The sequence below is a fragment of the Manacus candei genome, unplaced genomic scaffold, assembly GCF_025592945.1.
Source record: "Manacus candei isolate 608988 ecotype Guabito, Panama unplaced genomic scaffold, ASM2559294v1 h1tg000021l, whole genome shotgun sequence".
Lineage (NCBI taxonomy): Eukaryota > Metazoa > Chordata > Aves > Passeriformes > Pipridae > Manacus > Manacus candei.
In genome coordinates, this window is record NW_026138069.1 from 2,364,661 (window position 1) to 2,385,207 (window position 20,547).

General features: G+C 37.2%; 1 protein-coding gene across 2 annotated transcripts in view; it reads right to left on the minus strand.

The window, feature by feature from the left end:
- HDAC9 (histone deacetylase 9) overlaps positions 1 to 20,547 on the minus strand; it is a 459,755-nt gene that overhangs the window by 423,045 nt on the left and 16,163 nt on the right. The window contains exon 2 of one of the 2 annotated variants that reach the window (XM_051785902.1): positions 310 to 408. In XM_051785902.1, coding sequence (XP_051641862.1) covers positions 310 to 328 — 19 coding nt within the window. In that variant the 5' untranslated portion in view covers positions 329 to 408. Of the gene's footprint in view, positions 1 to 309; positions 409 to 20,547 lie in introns of those variants that run through there. The other variant, XM_051785904.1, reaches the window with a different exon arrangement.

The window sequence follows — 20,547 nt, forward strand, 5'->3', positions numbered from 1 at the left end:
AAATGTTATAAAATGCCTATTCATGTCCAATCATGACTAATCAGTTTATTAATAAAAACCACAAAAATGTTTTAAATGCACTGTAGGATCATACTGGCTTTACAATTCAACTGTGACAAGTTATCCCCAAAATAACCTTTTATGTCTGTATAGCCATTGTCCTGCTTTATTGTATCGTATCATATCATATGAAGTGCAGTTGGCATATCAGTCACTTGCCAAATTCATTTCATCAACACAAAGAATTATGTACTTTCTAATACAGCACAGTGTTCTGCAGGAGCAAAGTATAAATACAAACAAACTGACCTGGTGTTGTGGAGCTCATTGTTCTTAATGGAATGGTATCTTGTAGACAGTGTAAAGAAGTCGTTCAGATTTTGAGATTTTTCCAGAAGCGGGGTAAATCTGAGTAAAGTAAAGAAGAAAAAACACCTTTGACTATACACTGACAACATAATATTTTTAATATGTTATAATTATGTCAAACACACTTAAACAGAACTATATTTAAAATCTCTCACCCTGAAGGTTCTTTCTATCATGTACATTTTGCTGCAAATCCAAGAGTTCATGAACACTGAAAACAAGAATAACATTTAGAAATCCTCAAGCTTCAGAGCAGTCCAGATTCAAATAGAAATTTGCATTACAGCCCATCAATAGTCACATAAGAATACCAGAAAGTGAAAGGATGAACTGGTCCTTTCCCTTTCCTCTATGATCAGGGCACTATACAAAATAGAAAACTTGAGGAAGAAATATCTGGGTTATATCCTGATGGTTTAATTCATAGTTTTACTCTTACTGTAGATGTCTGCAGTCAGCATCGAAACATGAATGTGCAGAAACAGATCTGCATTCAAAAGTCTTTCTGGAATAGCTACTACTTCTGTAAGCTCCCATGTTTAAACAGCTCATGAATAGAACTTGTTGAAATAATTAGCATAGTTGAATGGATCTCCCACAACTAGCTAATGAAATCTCTGACACCACGAAGATAGTTGCTAATAGCGTGGGCTGCTCAAGAGTAGGGCAAGGAAGGTTCTGCAATTTGGCTGAATCCTTTCACAGTCCTGTGACTTTCTCAGTTCAGTGCAGAAGCAGAGGCAAAAATGTTCCTCTAATACTCCCATCTGCTGAAAGTTAAAAGCTGCAGAGAAGAGGCTTTCAGGGAGCTAAAATATATTTTCATTCAAGCATGATATAAACAGCAACATGAGAAAGAAGAGAAGGTTGTAGTGCATTATGACTGTGACTATCCTATTCAGCCACTGCTCCTAAAGCATCTAAATAGTCAAAGATATTCTTAGTGCTGAATATTTTAGCAGTTTTTGTCACTTTTTTTAAAGCACCAACTGCACATTTAGTTTCAAGCTGAGCTCAGCCAAATTCCAGATAGTAAATTACATTTTAACCAAGTATAATCACTTAAGTTTAGCATCATTATCATTCAAGAAAGGTAAATCACACATTTAGATAAGTAACTTCTGCTTTTATGCCCCATAAAGCAAGCTGGACATACACTGCTCAAATAGGGATGATATCTGGACACATCCAGCACTCCAACAGACAGCATCTGTAAAACCAAAATTCATACTTCATGAAAATCCTAATTACTTTCCCTTGCTTACCTGACGTGTCAAAATTCATCAAATACCAGATGGAACTGCTATCAAACTGAACAGACTCTACAGTTAATCTAATCCAAAACCTGTATTTGGGCACATCCTTACTTTGACTGAGGCAGGTGTACAGCTCCAAGATCCATCAATATAAGGACAATCAACATGCAATTGAGGAGTTTTAAGATTCTACTTGATTTTAGAGAGTTCATTATTATCTTAGCAGCTACAAAGATCGTGAAAAAATACTTTCCAGTGAATCCAACATCCATTCATTCAGTATCCAGCCCCAGCTGGGACTGTGCAGTATGTTTCAGAAAGTAGAGAATGAACATTAATGCTTCACCTATGGACTTTACAAGAGTAAATTTTCAGTATACATTTAAAGTAAACATAATACATAATATTTTTGAGCATTAGGAAAATTGTGGGTATTAGAATTTGACAATATTCTAATATTCAAAATTCACTTACAGTCACAATAGCTAAAACTATAATTATGTGTAAGTTCATTTTGCGTAGACCATCCCACCCCAATGGATATTTGAAGCTAGTACGACCAGAGGACATGTAGTCAGTTCAGACTGCACTCTCAGATGGCTAAGCTTTCTCCTCACAAACAAATCTTTACCTTTTTTCACCAATAAAGGTTATTTTAAGTAATTTGGATAGTTGTGTGTGAGAGAGATCAGTAGATATGACTAGCATGCTCCTGTCAGTGGAAATACTGACATTCCACACTCAAAACAGTGATCCCATCAATCTTTTATTGGGTTATGGATACCAGCTTTGCTGAAACTCTGTAGAAAGAAGACGCTTCATAGCTCTTCCTTGCTCTTCTGGAGCAAGGAACACTTATCCTTGGAGAAGAATTAGGTTAGGGAAGATTTAAACAAGCTGGACGTACAAAACTTTATGTGACCTGATGGGATGGATGCTTCCCTGAGTGCTGAGGGATCTGGACAGTATCACTGCAAGACCACTCTCAAAACACCTTTGAAAGATCATGACTATGGGAGGTTCAAATAGACTATAAAAAAGCAGACATCACTCCTGTCTTCAAGAAGGATAGGAAGGAGAAGACAGAGAACCAAAGGCCAGACCACATCGCCCCAATTTCTTGGAAGGTGATGAAGAAAATAATCCTGGAAACAATTTGCAAGCACGTGAAGGACAGGAAGGTGATGGGAAATAAGCAGCATGTACTTATGAAGGAAAATCATGCTTGGCCAACATGATAGCTTTCTACAATGAAATAGCTAGAACATGGATGAGCTGAGAATGTTGTTTATCTTGACTGTAGCAAGGCTTTCAACACTGTCCCCCAGAACAGCCCCAAAAATTCTGAAACACAGATAGGAAAGTGGACAGCAGGGGTGGCTGAAAATCGGCTGCACTGCCAGTCCTTAAGAGTTGTGATCTGCAGGCCAAAGTCCAACTGGAGGCCAGTCATTTTAATGGAACCCCCGGGGTCAATACTGGTGCCAGTACTGCTTTTCCTTAAGGACCTGCCTCATGGTGCAGAGCATAACCTCAGCAATTCCACAGACAGTTTGAAATCGGAAGAAGTGGTTGACAGAGCAGATGGTTGTGCTGTCATTCAGAGGGACTTCAATGGGCTAGAGAAAATGGATCTACTGAATGTACGTGCCAAGGCTGGGGGAAGGGGGTGGGCGGCAGAAAAAAAAGTGAGAAACAGAAGGAACACCAAGGTCAGAGGAAAAAGAGGTGCTCCATTGCAGAGCAGCTATGTAAAAAGCAGTGAAGACAGAACAAGACTCTTCTCAGTGATCCCTAGTGACAGAAAAAGAGTCAATGTGCACAAACTGAGATATGGGCAATTCCATTTAAATTACAAGGCACTTTTTCACTGTTATTGAGGTCAAACATCTCAAGAACAGGCTGCCCAGAGAGTTCGTTGACTTTCAATCCTTGGAGATTGTATACAACCTTGGGCAACCTGCTGTAGTAGATCCAGCCTTGAGGAAGGGTGTGGACTAGGTATCTCCAGAGGTCTGGAGCTACTCTGTGATTACATGATGTGGAACTTCAGGATTTTTCCTTTTCAGGATCATCATAGACAGCATCAGCACTGAATATTCATTGTGGTTAAACCTACTGAGAATAATTTCTGCATAAGAAAGCATTCTGCTGGGATCCCCATAAAAAGATTTCCATTAAGGAATTTTGTAAAATCAACTGCACTGGTAGTCTTATATTTAATGAAGTGGCAGTTGGCATCCTTCCTTATACTCTATTTCCATATACTACTTGTAAATGCAAAGCTTTCACTAAGCTGAATGTTGTTGTTCAGGTTCAATTTTAACAACTCCTTGCAAATATGATATAAGGTTCATATTGTCAAAGCTCACATTAAGAACCATGAAAAATTCCACATCACCATATACAGAATTACACTCACGACGCCAACACTCTCATTCAAATACACTTCTACTGATAAGCTGACATGCTTAATTTCTTTTCTTTTACTGAAGGAATGTCATATTGCAAAATTAGAGCCTATAAACGGGACTGCAACATATTTTTTAATGCTAGCACTGAACCAAAGGGAAAAAAGCACAGCACTGGGCACTGTACATTAAAATTTCATGTGAGGTACTACGCTCATTGGGTGGTGCATTTGTACTCCACCCCCAAAACACGTCACACAATTCCTAATCAGACAAATCCTGAAGATACTAAGGTACAGCAAGTGGCTCCAGAATTTAGTATAGACTAATTGCACTTCCTAAGGCACTGCATTTTAACTGAATGATAATTCATCCTTTACTCATTATCAACTCAGAATATTAGGTTATAGCACAGTATACAGCAAACTAACTTCTATCTTCAGATATATCACTGGAGGTGATGCTACACATCAGTGAGTTGCATTTGCTTACCCAGGAACCTTCCCCTTTTTCTTCAAAAGAAATTCAACAGTTCATGTGCTCCAAGGACTGATGCACCTTTGAAATTGCCACAAAAGAACAGTGCAAGATGGAATGTAGGTCTTTATGCCCACCAGCCACCACAAACCTTGTTTCTCATGACTATATGTAGGTACAGTATTTTCAAACACAAGTAAGCATTTCAAGTTAATACTATTCCTTTAAAATATCATCTCTCACTGTGTCATCCCAAAACTATATTCACTGACTATATTTTTTCTATCTTGTGCCTATACTTCAAAACTCTTTTGGGAATTGAGTTTTTGAAATAGGCTGCAATGAATACAAATTAACAGAAGTCAGATGAAAAATATATTCCTACTTCTATTTTCCCTGTTCTCAAGATGAATTTTTCATGAGAACTTCTGAAATGAATCCATAGTTTTCAAAACTACATCCTGGAGGTATCTTCCAGATATTTCTCCTCAAGGAGGATTTTTACCCAACTCCATAATAACTCTATTTGTAAAGGAGTTTAGAAAATCATTATGGAAGATTCTGCAGATAAAAGTATAGAACTATACACCTCATTAAATTCTGAACATGACAGGTCAGCACTCCTAATAACACATCAAGTCAATTCTCTGCTGCATATATTGTTTTAAAATAGCTTTAAGTTACTTACCAACAAAACTGTTGTTTGGAATTGAAATCAAAATGCTGGAGGTCATTGGCCTCAAGTGTCACCAAAAAGGAAAAGTAATCACTTCTCACATTTAGCAGCTTGTGTGTTAAAAAACTAAGTATCTAAAACAGCTGTCAGAATGGTACAAATTCTGTTTCCCAATGACCAGTTTAGCAAAAAGCTCAATTAAAAGCAATCTGAAAGGTTAAAAAAAATAAACTGAAAGAACAATAATTGTTCTCTACAGAACATGAAAAATATGATGGTTAAAAAAGAATACCACTTTTAAATGAAAGATATTTTACTTGAAAAAATTACTGAATAGGTAATCATACTGTATATAATGAAAATCAGATTTAAATAAAGATCAAGCTACAGCTCTTAAAAAAAAAAAAAAGGCATGACAACATAAAGACTGGAAGAAAAATCTCAATGAACTTTTACTAAAGTGATTTGCACCCATGTAAGCCAAATCCTAAGTACCAGATCCAACCCTTCTAACTTCATATGAAACTTCTAAATTTGATTAGGAAGAGAGCTGGCATATGTGAAAGGTGTTAAGGTGTTAAAGAATGGTGTGAATTCTAACACAAAGGACTTAAAGACATCAGTTCCAAGAGCAAATGGCTATTCTAATTGGTTTACAACCGTAAAATAAGAAAAAGCTAAACTAAAATCAGGACATCATGCAGCATATGCTATTATGCAGTGACCTTTATATGCAAATACAGCCCAGATTTACTTGCAGCATTTTCAATAGATACTTGGGTATATAACTGCTTTCAGGGAGAATTTAGCGGTTCCACAGCAAAGCCTTCAGAATGCAGAGCTCAGTGCAGAATTAAGTATTTTACCATAAGATGTTCAGGCATCTTATTCTTAATTAGGTATCTACTTAAAGACTTTTTGAAGTCTGTAACAATTTTGCAAGCATACCTTTGAAGGTTCAGTATTAAATAACCACTCTGGCAGCAAGTTCTAGACTGTCACACTCTATATTTTCCCAACAAAGTAATTTTTTACATTTTGCCTAACAGAAAAGTACCTCTTACAGAATCTGTAAAGAATCCTGAGCTATACTACTAACATATAACTATTTCTTTTGAACAGTTGGTTAAATTCTTATACCTTTCCAATCACTCATATGCAATATTAAGCAGTGTTATACCTCACACATGCCACGAGCACACTGCTCACGTTGCTGTGAGGCTCACACTTCTGTCCAGTAAGATATATCCACCTTCCTGAAACTCTCTTAAGCAAGCAACAGAGCTGTACAGCCATTCTGATAATGTCTTCTACACTCACCACCTACTATAGAGATGAAGCGAACAAGATATCTAAAGAGCAAGATGAGATCATGTCTTCCACCAAAAAAGAACCCAAGGGCTCAATCAATAGGAATAAATAATGTGCTGCTAAGCTGCTGGCTGGACTTCTGCTATGCCAATTACATCAAACTGGCACAAGCTTCTGCTCCATTTCCCCACAAAAACAGTTAGAAATATGATATAGCTAAAATAAAATAAACTCAACCTTTTTTTGAGCCTCATCAGGTTTTGGAACTTGTTTACCATGCAGTTTCTGCAGCTTAAGTTGTCCTGTCTCCCTTCTTCATGCCAGTCCTTTGGCTGTGCCAAGAGGGGTGCACATCCAGCTGTGCTCTGACAAAGTATGAACTGACCTACAAGATTCATCCTGCATCAAGTACAACCAGGCAACAGCAAGGACCACACCAGGTGAGGGACTGGCTTATATGATGCTTTCATAGAAGAAATAGAAAATGAGACAGGCTTCCCTATGGCCGCATTTTGATCTTTTTTTTTTTAATTATGCCAGATTTTAATCATTATTGCTTATAAACAGTTTGGAAACAAAAAGAACTTCTCCTGGGGAAAATGAATCCTAAATACAGAGGTCACTGAAGCATAAATTTGATTTCTGTCACTTCTACCACTTGAAGCAATGTAAAATATAACTGAGACTGTATCATTAATCAACATACACTGGCACTTCCAGAGGGGAAGAGTTCCTTCCTGCATTCCCAGAGTCCTGCCAACAGGCTCTGCTGGAATCAGGGAAACATAATGGACTTCTCAGTCTTCACAAAGCCGTTGAAAAGAGGGGTGCAAGTATCAGAAGTTCTCTGCAGCATACGGGTAGCTCACAAGGGAAGATACTACTTCTAAACTGAAGTTGGTGGCTAGCAGCAGAAAAAAAATACCATCGAAGAAATCCAGTTAAACATAAGGAAAGAAACAAAGAAATAAAGGCCTTTTTCATTGGAACAGGTTGCCCAGGGTGACTGTGTTGTCTCCACCCTTGGAAATACTCAAAACCCAAGTGAACATGGCCTTGACCACCTACTGCAGCTGGCTGTGCTTTGTGCACTGTGATTGAATTAGACCATCTCTAGAGAAGCTTTCCAGCCTCAGCCATTCTGCTACAAGACACACAAAGAACAGCCCTCACAGGTAGTATGAAAGTGGGTAAAATCCTCTCCCCCTACACAGCTGTGTGGAGAAACTTCCATCAGAATACAACTAAAAGAAAGAATCTGTCTCTCACGACCTTTTCTTTTTTTCAAAAAGCTGGACAAAGTTAGTAACTACAGATTACTTCAAAGGAAATCACAATTCTAAGCTTCTTTTATTTTGACTCTCTTCCCCAGCCCTACCAAAACTCATTATCCAAGCTCCAGGGAAGGAAGCCCCAGAGACAACTCAAGCACTTATTTTAGAAATGCTTTCTAAATTCTGAAATTTGCCCTTGAAAAATTTTAAGCAGACTTCTATGGTAAGCAAAGTTAAATGACAGCTGGAGTACAGAGACCTAAATAAGCAGTGTGAGCTCTGTACTACTGGCCTAAACTGTGATTAATTTAGGGAATATTTTAGGGAGGCCAGAATTGATTAATCAGTAATTTATTATCAATCATCATTAAGAACTTAGTCACTGATAATTAAAACAAAAAAGAAACAAAACAAAACAAAATCCCACTTTTAAGGTATGTGAAAAGAAACAACCCTGAGCATACTCTTACCCATCTCTGCCTGCTGTGTGCCTAAGAACATCCATTTCTCTAAAAATGCATGAGATTAGAGTAACTTTAACCCATGAAAATTATTAACAACAGGTTACAGTAGAGGGAAGAAGAGAATGAGGTAGACAGACTGTTTATTCTATGTCTTAATATACACAGAATAAAAAACACCACTTCAAAACACATTCTTAATAAATAGTTCTACATAAGAAGAAAAAGTTAACCATGCAAACTTTTACCATTCATGTAATTAAAACACAACTTTTCCCAGGAGTTCAGGTAACCCAACATAATACAGAGCGCTAGAACTACAAATTAGTTCTTTCAAAGGAACAAGAGACAGTAAACAGAGCACTTCTAAAATCCTTTGAGCCTATAATATGTTGTCCACAGTATTTCAGCTTTGGTTTAAATTTGCCTTTTCACCAGTTGAAAACTAAATTTCTCTCAGTGACTCTCCCTTCTTTTCTCTTAAACTTAATTGTATTTCAGCTGCTATTGAACCTGGTTGCACAGTGTGGTAACATACAGCTACCAATAAAGGACTTCAGATGGTGACACAACTTTCCCCTATTTCTTTTTTACTCTATCGTTTCAAGTCAAAGGCAGTATAACTAGTTTTTATGTTTTAAATTTAATCCGAGATGCACAGCACTTGAATATTTACAGAAGTGAGACTTTGTACCTAGACTGTATCAGAACATCAAAGCTTCCTTTACACAAAAATGCACTTTTGCATTTCTTCAATGTTGTACTTATTTAGAGTAACAGAACACACCTCATGAAACAACTCAGTATGGAAGTCTGTCTGTCTTAGACTCTACAAGAAGAAACTACTTATCTGGAAGAGAAAGCCTCCAAAGGGAATCTCAGATGCTTGGCCTGGGATCTGAACTGCCCTCTGAAAGAATCAGTCTTGCTTTCCTTCTCAGCTCTTAAAGGAAACATGAGGGTATGTGATGGTTAAGTTAAAAGGAAAAAAATTTATTAAAATTTTAGAAGAGCAGCTTTATGTATAAATTTCCCCAGACATTATAAAAAATTAATTTGGAATCACCAAAAATTTACTTTCAGTATAACTATTTGCATTCATTTCACTTAGATATATGGTAATAAAGTTTTCCTGGTTTTAAGACAAAAGGACATACTCTCCCTCACTGAAACCTTCCTTATTATGTAATGATTAAATACTTTGATGTGATCAAAAAGCTAAATATAAACACTTGGCAATATCACCACTGCCTTCAAAAAGGCTAGAGTGAACTCACAGCTTAACACCCTTGAAAAATCCAAATTCATGTTAGATTGTATGTTTATATAGAGATATTAGCATGGATAATCATATTCAAGAGAATCTGATTTGCAAACACTTCATATTTTTAGAACACAACATGTCTCTGTAAGCTTTGCTTTGACACTTGGTTTGGATGAATCCAGACAAACTTCAGGGTGAATCACCATAATATTTTGCTGCTCCCCAGTCCTTCCACAGAGGCTAAAAAACTGTTCTTGGTTTCTTCTGAACCACTTTTGCTACTTCCATTAAATTAAGAGCTAGATGTCCCATCTAGGATTCAAACCATTTAGTAAGACATTGGATACTCTGTTATTTAACAGAGATTTAAAAGTTATCAAAACTTTCCTGAAATGTCAAATATGGAAGAGCTCTTACACCATGCCTCAATGGACTTGAATTAGTACATTCATGTGGACTACAAAACACAGCTCTCAAACATGAGCTTTCCATGTGTACCACCTTCTCCACTACCGAAATAGTACCCAGTCTCAGATGCATTCCTTCAGTGACACAGGTATATTCAAAAAGCTATAGAAGTGTTACCTCATTTACAGTTAAATTATTATACTCTTCTATACTTACATATATTTCTGATTTTTGAAAAGTCTAAGCCATTTATGAGATACTGTTTTAGGAAAAAAAAATTAAAATGCTTTCTGAATTTTATCTCTTATTGGCCTTAAAATATTAATCTGAGAAATGAGTATTTGAAGAAAATACAAAGCAGAGAACTTGAAATCCGCAGGCCTATTTGGGTCATTGGCAATTCTGACTTCTACTAGACAGAAAATTTTCGAGAAAAATAAATAGTACACAGGAGTAAGACATGCAAAATACAAACTAATGACAACTTCATTGTAGGTCAAGAGTCACAAGAATACAAAGAAAGAGAAGCACCTACAAATAGGTAAAACACAAGCCAAGAATCACGGCAACCACCTACAGAAAGCAGCCAGCTACTTCCATTATGTAACACAGAGACCCCAGGTGAGAACAAGATTGTCCTGTGTTTACGTAGCACCTAAAGAATTCCTCCTGCAAGGACCTTGGAACATTTGCCAGGAAGTAAAGCAGAGGGGGACAACACAGCTTAGTACAGGCACCAAGCACAATGATGAGTGACGACTGACATATTTAAGATTTTTACAAAGTGATTAAGTCACCCTAATGAGAGAATCAGCGCAGGAGAGGGTCTGCAGGTACACAGAAGTTGTAGGCAAGCTTAGCAAGAAGTAGAAGCAACTTCTAGGTAGAATTTTTTCCTAGTTGTGATTCATTACACAAGATGCGGTCCAATGTTATTTTATGCATCAAAAGTAACTGAGTCAAAATTTTTCATTATGATGGAAAAATGGGTTTATCTGCTTAGCACTAAAAAGATTTTTGTCTTTATTACCATGAAGAATCCTTCAGCTTTTGTTGCTTAACAGCAAAGTAGTTTTCTGTTCATTGAAAACAAGTTTCAGTCAAATTTTCCTCAGGAAAAGCATATAGCTGGCCAGAAAACATATGAGTCATTTTATAAAAACTTATCAAACAAAAAGAATCATTTTTGCTGTCATTGAATTTTCTCAAAGATTGGACAAATTTTTTTTACTCTAGCTTGTAGATACATTAGGCTTTAATTTTGGCTTTTCAATGTCCAAAGAACTATTACCACAAGATATTTAATTGTTCAAACTGTTATTTGCAGTGTTTGATAAGCAATGAATTTTGTATAACTTGTCTTACAAGAAAGTAATCCTTTCACTAAAGCTGATGGTTTGAAGAACATTTACATTGAATGTCCTTTGACAATAGATTTCTTTACTGGAGAGTTTGACTTGTTTTCACAAGACAAGTTTTAATTCTAGACTGACATTTTTCAAGGGTATGATTCAACAGAGACTAAATGATACATGGAAGTTTGATTAATACTTTGGTATTTTCAGCAGTGGAATACAAACCAAGAAAACAGACTTTCTGTATCAGGCAGTTATATTGGACCACAGGTAGAAATCTAAAAATTATTTTCATCATGATTAGTTTTCTGTGATTTCGTCAATGTCACTGGTAAAAAAAATAAACATTATCTTTGATAATTTATACATCAGTATTATAATACGTCCTTCCTACCAGAACTTGCCAGCCACAATGCAAGAGACTTATTAATGCACCTGGGTGATGACTTCAACACAGAAAGCAAAACCTGCTGACCTCTGCTGCAAATGCATATTGTCATTTAGTAGTAGCACTAGGACACAGTAAGATGAAAAGCTAATAACATTCATAAAGGTTATGGAAAGTAAGTCTTGTGCAGGTGGGGGAACCCAACACAATGCACATTTTGACTGAGCTCTTGTCCACTCTTGCTCAGTGTCTCAAGGTTAAGCAAATACAATAAGACCCAACACGCATCAAACCAACCAGTTGGTTTTGCCCCCAGTGATTACTGTGGATATACATATACTTGCAACTATTTTTAATGCAAATTTTTTTGCACATACACTTAATTACTTTTTGTTAATTACAAGGAGCTTACACCTTTGTAAATCTCAGACACAAATATCAGCTATCAGTTCCCAAAACAAAATGTTTAAAAATTTTATCTAGCAACAAGCTCCTGATTTAATAAAATGAATTCTATATCTATGCACTTTTGCATCTAGTTACATACATACAAAAATAATGGACTTCTTACCAAGTGACTTGGTTTCCCTTCTTGTTAGGGTTACAACTGTGGCAAGTACTCTAATCTGAAAGATTTCACATGCACGGGCGTTTCAGTTTCAACTGTGTAGGCTTCTTCTTTCAACACTCGAATTCAGTTTTGAATTGCAGATTTCAAGACCTCAAGAAAAATCACAGCTAAAACCACCAAGTTTCATGAAGACTTGGAGAACAAAAAAAAGGAAAAAACAGACACGAAAACACATATACACAATAGAACAAAGAACCCAAAACCATTCCTGTGCACATACAAAAAGAAACCCATTTGATTCAGGTGAAAACAAAAGCACAACAAGCAAAACCAGGGCAAAAGATGACTCAATGCTTGTTCTCAATTAAACAAGCAACCCTGACTGGATGAAAACAGTTTGGAATTAATGGTTTTGGCAAACACTTGAGAAGGAGCACTGCAGAACATTGCACCTGCCATCATAAACATGTGAAACATATAAAGATGCTGTTTAAATACATTAAAAGCTTGATTATTTTTCTTCCTATTCTTTCGAAATCAGTAATTTGAATATTCATGGAAGAGGTTGCATTTGTGAACAGCCAGGAAAGAGATCTGGGGGTCCAGATCAAGTTGAAAGCAAGTCAACAGTGTGCCCTGGAAGCCAACAGGACCAAGCATCTCCTGGGGTCCATCAGACATCAACAGCTAGTCTAGGAACACGATTGTCTCGCTCTACACTGCACTACACCTCAAGCACGGTGTACTGCTTTAGGTGCCTCAATATAAGAAAGTCATCAAACTATTAGAGTTTGTCCAGAGGAGGGTGACCAAGATGGTGAAAGGCCTGTAAGAGCAGCTGAAGTGACTAGGTTTGTTCAGCTTGGAGAAGAGAAGGCTGAGGGGAGACCTTCTCACAGCCTACAGTTTCCCCACAGGGAGCAGTGGAGGGGGAAGTGCTGGTCTCTCTCGCAGCAAAAAGACAGAGCAAGAGGAAATGGAATGAAGATGCATTAGGGGAACTTCCGTTGGGCATTAGGGAAAGGTTATTCAGTGAGAGTGGTCAGTCACTGAAACAGGCTCTCCAGGGAAGAGATCATGGCAGAGGTCAAGGAGTATCTGGATGATGATCTTAGTCATACGGGTTAGTTAGAGGGTCCCTTCCAAGTTGGGACATATGTATTCTGTGATTCCATGTTAAATTCAGTTGGTGCTTCTCAGTTTGTTAAGGATATGAACTTAGAGTGCTCAGATGTGAAAGATTTTGTTTGGTTTTTTGCTGTTTGGTTTTTTTTTTGTTATTCTGTAGGAATGAACAGGTTTGCAGATGTTGACCAATCAAAAAGAATCACAGAATTCATTTTATGGTTCAGTGAGACTATTCCTCTTGCTGTTGCCTATAAAATAGGTAAAAAAATAGCAAAAGCTATTTCCTTACACAAAAAAGAGTATTCATCCCTGCCTTAGCAGGAAGGTAATGTAGCACTTAGTCTGTGATTTATCCAAATCGATCATACATTAATCACAAACATTAGACAATGCAATGCTTTTCATTACTGCTGCATAACTGAGGCTGATAGAATTTGAAACTGAAAAGGAAATATGTCACCTTTAAAAAAAAATTTTCAGGTTGTAGAAGCAATTCTAAATCAAAGCATCACCTGTCAGATTAACATTCACAAAACTAATGTCAAACAAAATAGGACATTTCTTAAGCCTTTGGGACTCAAAGAAAAGTGCACAGATGGTTTAGCAAAGGCACAGAGGCAGGAAGGGACACAATACATGGGGGGAGGGGGAGGTGGAACAGAACTGGGCTCGCAGCATATGTCTGGGGGAAGCAATGTGACAAGCAACTTTTCTATGTAACTTTGAGCAAGACGGATCTTCCAGTAGTAAGGGGAAAAAAGACAAAAAAAAGGTCACAGATACAGTGTTTGTGAGTATATCAAAAAGTAAAGGGGGTTTAGGAGTTTACAAGATATTCAGTTTAGAGCTTAACAGTCCACTTTTAGGAAAACTCAGGTTTTAAACCAAGAAAAATATAATTTTCACCTTTTTTTCCTGTATAAAAATCACATACATGTCCTATTCAAGCATAAATCACTTTGGTAACCATATTTCTATAGCAAAAGAGAAGTTAATGAAAACAGTACTAGATTTTTTCCCACAACAAGCAAGAAGTATAAAAGGATATAATTAAAATTATACTGTTATATTTGGATTTGCTGGTAAATTCTTGTAGTAAGTAAGTCCAGATACACAAACAGGAAAAGATTTTAGATTATTTTTACTGGCAGAGTCCCAACAACCTGTCCACAGACCATGACCACGCATACATCTGCAGATTTCCTGCTGAAGAGTCCTCACTGCAGACACCTAACTCCTTTTGTTTTGTTACAACAGCAAATATACTGAAAATTGAACTAGAAACAAGTTTCAAAAGAAGTTGAATCATTATGTTTGAGAATATTATGCATGCCATACCACAGACTGGTAAATAAATATCACATCGAAATATTTTCCAGTATATCCAGGGTTCTTTTGACTTAGTATAAAGATACTACTATATTTTTTATTTTATTTTTAAACTTTAATAGCATGGTAATCAAATTCCTCTTGACTTTAGGACACATGGACAACTTCATGGTTAGATTTGTCTAAACAGAGCTGTACAAAGTAAAACCTAACACAAAATTCAAAAGGAAGCAAAACAACAAAAAATACTCCCTACCCAGTAGAAAATGCTTAACCTAGTTAATTATTAAATAATTAAAACTATTTATTTAATAAAGACAGACAACTTAAATAAAGGCACAGGCATTCACAATGAGAAAGCTCTTTGTTCAATTTCAACTATGCTTTACTGGCAATACAAAATTTGAGCTTAAAGCAAGTAATTACGGAAAAACTACACTGTCCCACAGCTGGAAGAAGCTACTTTCCTCATGAACATAAAAATCCCAAACCATAAACCTGTGGTTAAAATAGTCTCTGTAAAACCGGATGAGGTTTCCCAAAAAATGAGTGCAGTGACGTCACCTCCTTTCAAAACCCACTCAAATTTTGAGTGAGCCAAATCTCAGGTCATTTCAGGCTTCAAAAACAGCACCAGGCAAATGCAGCATAAGCCTCCTTTTCAAGGATCTCTAGCAATGTCCAGTATTTGTGACTAAAGATTTTTTTGATTAATATATCCATCTGGCATAGTAAAACTAATTGAAATAATAATAAAACGTAACCTTCTACTTGCCTACTTCTAGAAAGACAAGGAGGACCCTGGAAACTACAGTCCTGTCAGTCTCACTTCCATGCCCCGTAAAATTATGGAGAACATTATTCTGGGAGGAATTGAAAAATACCTGAAAGACTGTGCAGTCATCAGTCACAGCCAGCAGGGCTTCAGGAGAGGGAATTCCTGCTCATCAAATCTGATTTCCTTTTATGACAAGGTAACCCACCTAGTTGATCAGGGGAAGTCAGTTGATGAAATCTTTTGGGATTTCAGTAAAGCTTTCAAAACTGTCTCTCACAGGATCCTTCCAGACAAACTGTCCAGCACAGAGCTGGATAAACACATCATGGGCTGGGTGAGCAGTTTCACAGGTCAACCGCAGAGGGTAACCGTGAATGGGGTGACATCAGACTGGGGACCTGTCACTAGTGGGGTTCTACAGGGCTCCATCTTAGGCCCTGTGCTCTTCAACATCTTCATAAATTACTTGGATGCAGGGCTGGAAGGGATACTAAGCAAGTTTGCAGGTGACACAAAACCGGGAGCTGCTGACTCCCTCAAAGGCAGGGAGGCCCTGCAGAGAGACCTCATCAAATTACAGGACTGGGTAATCACCAACCATATGGAGTTTAACAAGGGGAAGTGCCAGATCGTGCACTTGGGATGGGACAACCCTGGATGTATGTACAGACTGGGGAATGAGATGCTGAAAAGCAGTGCCATGGAAACGGACCTGGGGGTCCTCATCAGTGAAAAGCTGAATATGAGTCAGCAGTGCCCTGGTAGCCAGGAGGGCCAGCTGTGTCCTAGGTGGCATCAGGTAAAGCATCGCCAGCCAGGCGAGGGAGGGGATTGTCCCGCTCTGCTCTGCACTGGAGTGGTCTCACCTTGAACACTGTGTGCAGTTTTGGGCACTGCAATATAAGAAGGATATTAAGCTTTTACAGAGCATCCAAAGGAGGGCAATGAAGACGGGGAAGGGCCTTGAGGGGAAGCTGTATGAGGTCACTTGGTTTGTTCAGCCTGGAGAAGAGGAGCCTGGGGGAAGACCTCATTTCAGTCTACGACTTCCTCGTGAGGGGAAGAGGAGGGGCAGATGCTGATCTCTTCTCTGTGGTGACCAGTGACAGGACCCGCAGGAATGGCCTAAACCTTTGGGGAGGTTTAGGTCAGATATTAAAAAAAAGTTCTTCACCCAGAGGGTGGTTGGGCACTGGAGCAGGCTCCCCAGAGAAGCGGTCACAGCACCAAGCCTGTCAGAGTTCAAGAAGAATTTGGACAATACTCTCGGGCAGATGGTGTGACTCTCGGGAATGGTCCTGTGCAGGGCCAGGAGTTGGACTCAATGACCCTCGTGGGTCCCTTTCAACATGGCATACTGGGTGATTCCATAATTATTGAGTATTCAGCTATTTCAGCACTAGTCCACAAACTGACTTTCCAGTAGAATGAAGAATTACCTTCATGGAATTGATATTATCATGTATGAGTAAGTTGAGACCTTACTGTGGCCCTTCAATATACATAACGGAGACTTATAAAGAAGATTAGAGAGGTTTCTTACCAAGGCCTGTACTGACAGGACAAGAGGTGATAGTTTTAAACTGAAAGATGATAGGTTTAGATCAGACATAAGGAAGAAATTTTTTATGATGAGGGTAATGAGATAATGGAACAGGTTGTCCAGGGAAATTCTGGATGCCCCATCACTGCAAGTGTTCAAATTCAGGTTGGATGGGGCTTTGAGCAACCTGATCTCCTGAAAGATGTCCCTGCCCATGGCAGGTGGGACTAGGTGAATTTAAAAGGTCCCTTTCAAACCAAACCATTCAATAATTCTAAGTTCACATTCACATACATTTTTGAGTATGCAAAAAGAAAGACTAATTTGATGCTTCCGATAAAAATTTAAAGTTGTTACAGATGTTGGTGTGAGGTTTAGTACTGATGAAACAGCTAACTACTGATAAAACAGCTACCAATGTGAAGGAACAGTTATTTATTGCTTTTCTAGCACTACTATAAGAAACTCCATAAATAATACAGTAAGCACACAACTGAACCTATGCTGATTGATATTAACAGTATGTAGCCTCTTCACTTTTTAGAGCTAAAAAACAGCTGTGCAGATGCTGCAGCTATGCAGGACATGCACTGCATTAGTTCATTAATATTGTTCAGTTTAATCACTTTAAAAACCTTTTTTTTTTTTTAATACCTAGAAAGACAAAAAAGATGCATCTCTCACTATCACTGACAAAGCCTTAGAAAGCTGGCGTGCTACATTTTCAACCCCTCTTTTTTTTAGTAGAACTAGGAAGAAAACCACTTTCTTAGAGGCAGGTAAAAAGATCCAATTACAGCCGGTCAAGAAAAAATAACCCCAAAGCTGAGAAACAGAAGACAAAGGAGGACATGGAAAAGGTTTAGAGAATTTGCTAGGCTGCCAGAATATGATGTAAGGAACTGAGCTTTATCCCAAGATATGCCTTCAGCTAAAATAGTCAACTATTATGATAAAAAGACAAGGAAAAGAAACAGTAAGTAAAAGTTACAATGGTGTACAGAAATGCAGAATTTCCATTCAGAAATAAATGAAAGTATGACAGCATCAGCTTGGGGCAAGGGGGACAGGAAAAAAACTAAAAATAAAATAAAAAAGGCAACTCATAAAGTAAGCAAATCAAAGAATCCTCAGTTTCATGTACTTTTTTGAAGTTTAAATACAGCAAGATAGCAAACATTTCAATTTCAGCAGGAAAATAGTGCAAAGTACATTTATCAATGCAATAATAAAAATTCAATCCTGCTGAAATCTGTGGCAATGTTCTACTACTTCCATTTCATAACATTTATTTATTGACACAGTTCAAGTTCTGGACAATAAAAAAAGAAGTAGCATCTCTCACCTCTTTCAAAGTTTCATGCTTTTTTTATCCTTACCTTAAGAAAAATAAAAGATCTTCACACGCAGACAAAAAAAACAGACAAAGTGCCAAGACCCAGGAAAAAGTTCTCTTTCCTCTTTTTCTAGACTCATGACTAATTGTGGTAGGGAAAAGTAACGGATACTGATAACTCACCAGAAATGTGGGTTTTTTCATGATGCACTGTATATAGCAAGAAAATTAGGCAAGAAGTTCAGAAAGAAAAATGATAGATTTTCCTCAAACAATACAATACCTTTTTCAAGTTAGGAGTATCTGCTAGTATTGTCAAAGAGAAAGACACTTTTCCCTTGGAATTCAGAGGCTTTCATTACCTGTGTTTAGGCACAGAAGTCACAATTAAATGCGGGTATCTGCCAAAGAAAATACATTACAGACTACAGCAGCTCCTTTGATGAAAAATATGTACTATTACTCTTTCTTTGCCACAGTAAAACCTCCTCTATGAAAGAGAAGCATTTTAAGCTACAGCTCTGCTTCCTCAAAATGAGAAACAACTTCGGTGTTACATACAATCAATTAATTTTTATATTTTTCTTATTCAGATCATGCTTTACCAACTTTCCATAATTCCATTCTTTACTGGTACATTCCCACTCCCAGATGACATGTATTCAACTGGTTGTGTGTCCCAGGTGTTCATCCAGCACCACTTTCTACCTGGGCTTCTCTAATCAGCTTTGATCCCAATAATATTTTGCCTGGTTATCCATGTCAACCTATGTCAATCTAAGGCATAGGAATAAATCTGTATATTTCTGTAATATTTTTTCCTGTAATATATTTTCAGATACCTGTCTATATATTTATTTTTATTTGCTAATAATATAACAAAGATGTTCCTGTTTAGATGTGCTCCTAAGCTGTCAATACAATTATTCTGATTTTTCAAAGTCCTCTCACTTCAACATTGCCCACTATTGTCACCAAATTCTATGACTTGCCTTGCCCCAACTATGTTTTTTTCTTTGACTACACTGTTGCTGAAACACAAGAATATTAAAAGGGTTTCTTCATTTCACATGAGTGCCATCACTAAAACTGAAGAAAAAGCATAAAAGAAAACTCAAATTCACAAAATAAATCTAAGAGCTTTGCTATCTAGGTATGTGTCATCATTGTTTTCTTCAAAAGATCTTTGTGGTTTGAAAACACAGATAAAATTCTTAATCTGTGCCATCTTTGCTTTGAGCTAAAACCCTCACTTTGTACCAAGATTATTAGAGAAAATATATTTAACCTCTCTACATTTAAAAAAATAAAAGCACTGAGTAAGTCTTCAAAGATTACTACTATAATCAAACTGACAGAAAAAGATCAAAAACAGCAGGGTAAGCATCTTTAAATTTAGGCAGGTACAGTTCTACTTCTATAGAGCACTGAAGTCTAGTACCTGTCACAGGTACTTTGAAAGGTACCAGTCTTTAGTTTCACTTTGTGTTACTTCCATGTGTGCTGAGCAGGACCAAGTTCTAAATTATGAAATTGAAATTTGAAAGGAACAAACTTCAAAACACATGGCTAGATTTAACAGATGTGTATTCCTGATAACATCGACTCACAGTATATATGAAATTTAGTTGCTGACTATAACTTGCTTACTGCATTCCATTTGCTGGTGCTAGGTGTGTGGGAACTTTCCTCTATGTTAGTATTTAAAATAAATGTGAAAATAAATGAACATGAATTGTGCAGAGAAGAAATTAAGTTCTGTATATACTGTATGTATGACCAAATACATTGTATTCAAAAATATTGCATGTGTGTATTGTACTAATTTATTTCTTTCTTTTCACAAACTGCTTTTCACCACATGCTTTAATAACTAACAGCTTAAAATCTTTATTTAGTAAAAATAAAAATTTAAAGCTTTGCTCCACACAGTTTTATGCATACTTTACTACTCAGTATTTTACTTTCAATTACATTAATTTGATTTTTAAAAGGTCTGATGTATCTTAGAAAGAAAGAAGTCCTGAGAAATAAATCCAAAAAGAATGGCCAAAAGGTCAACAGAGTTGATTCTGCCCCTCTATTCTGCTCTCATGAGATCTCACCTGGAGTGCTGCATCCAGCTCTGGGGTTGTCAGCACAGGAAGGACATCGACCTGCTGGAGTGAGTCCAGAGGAGGACCAAGTAGACGATTAGAAGAATGGAGAACCT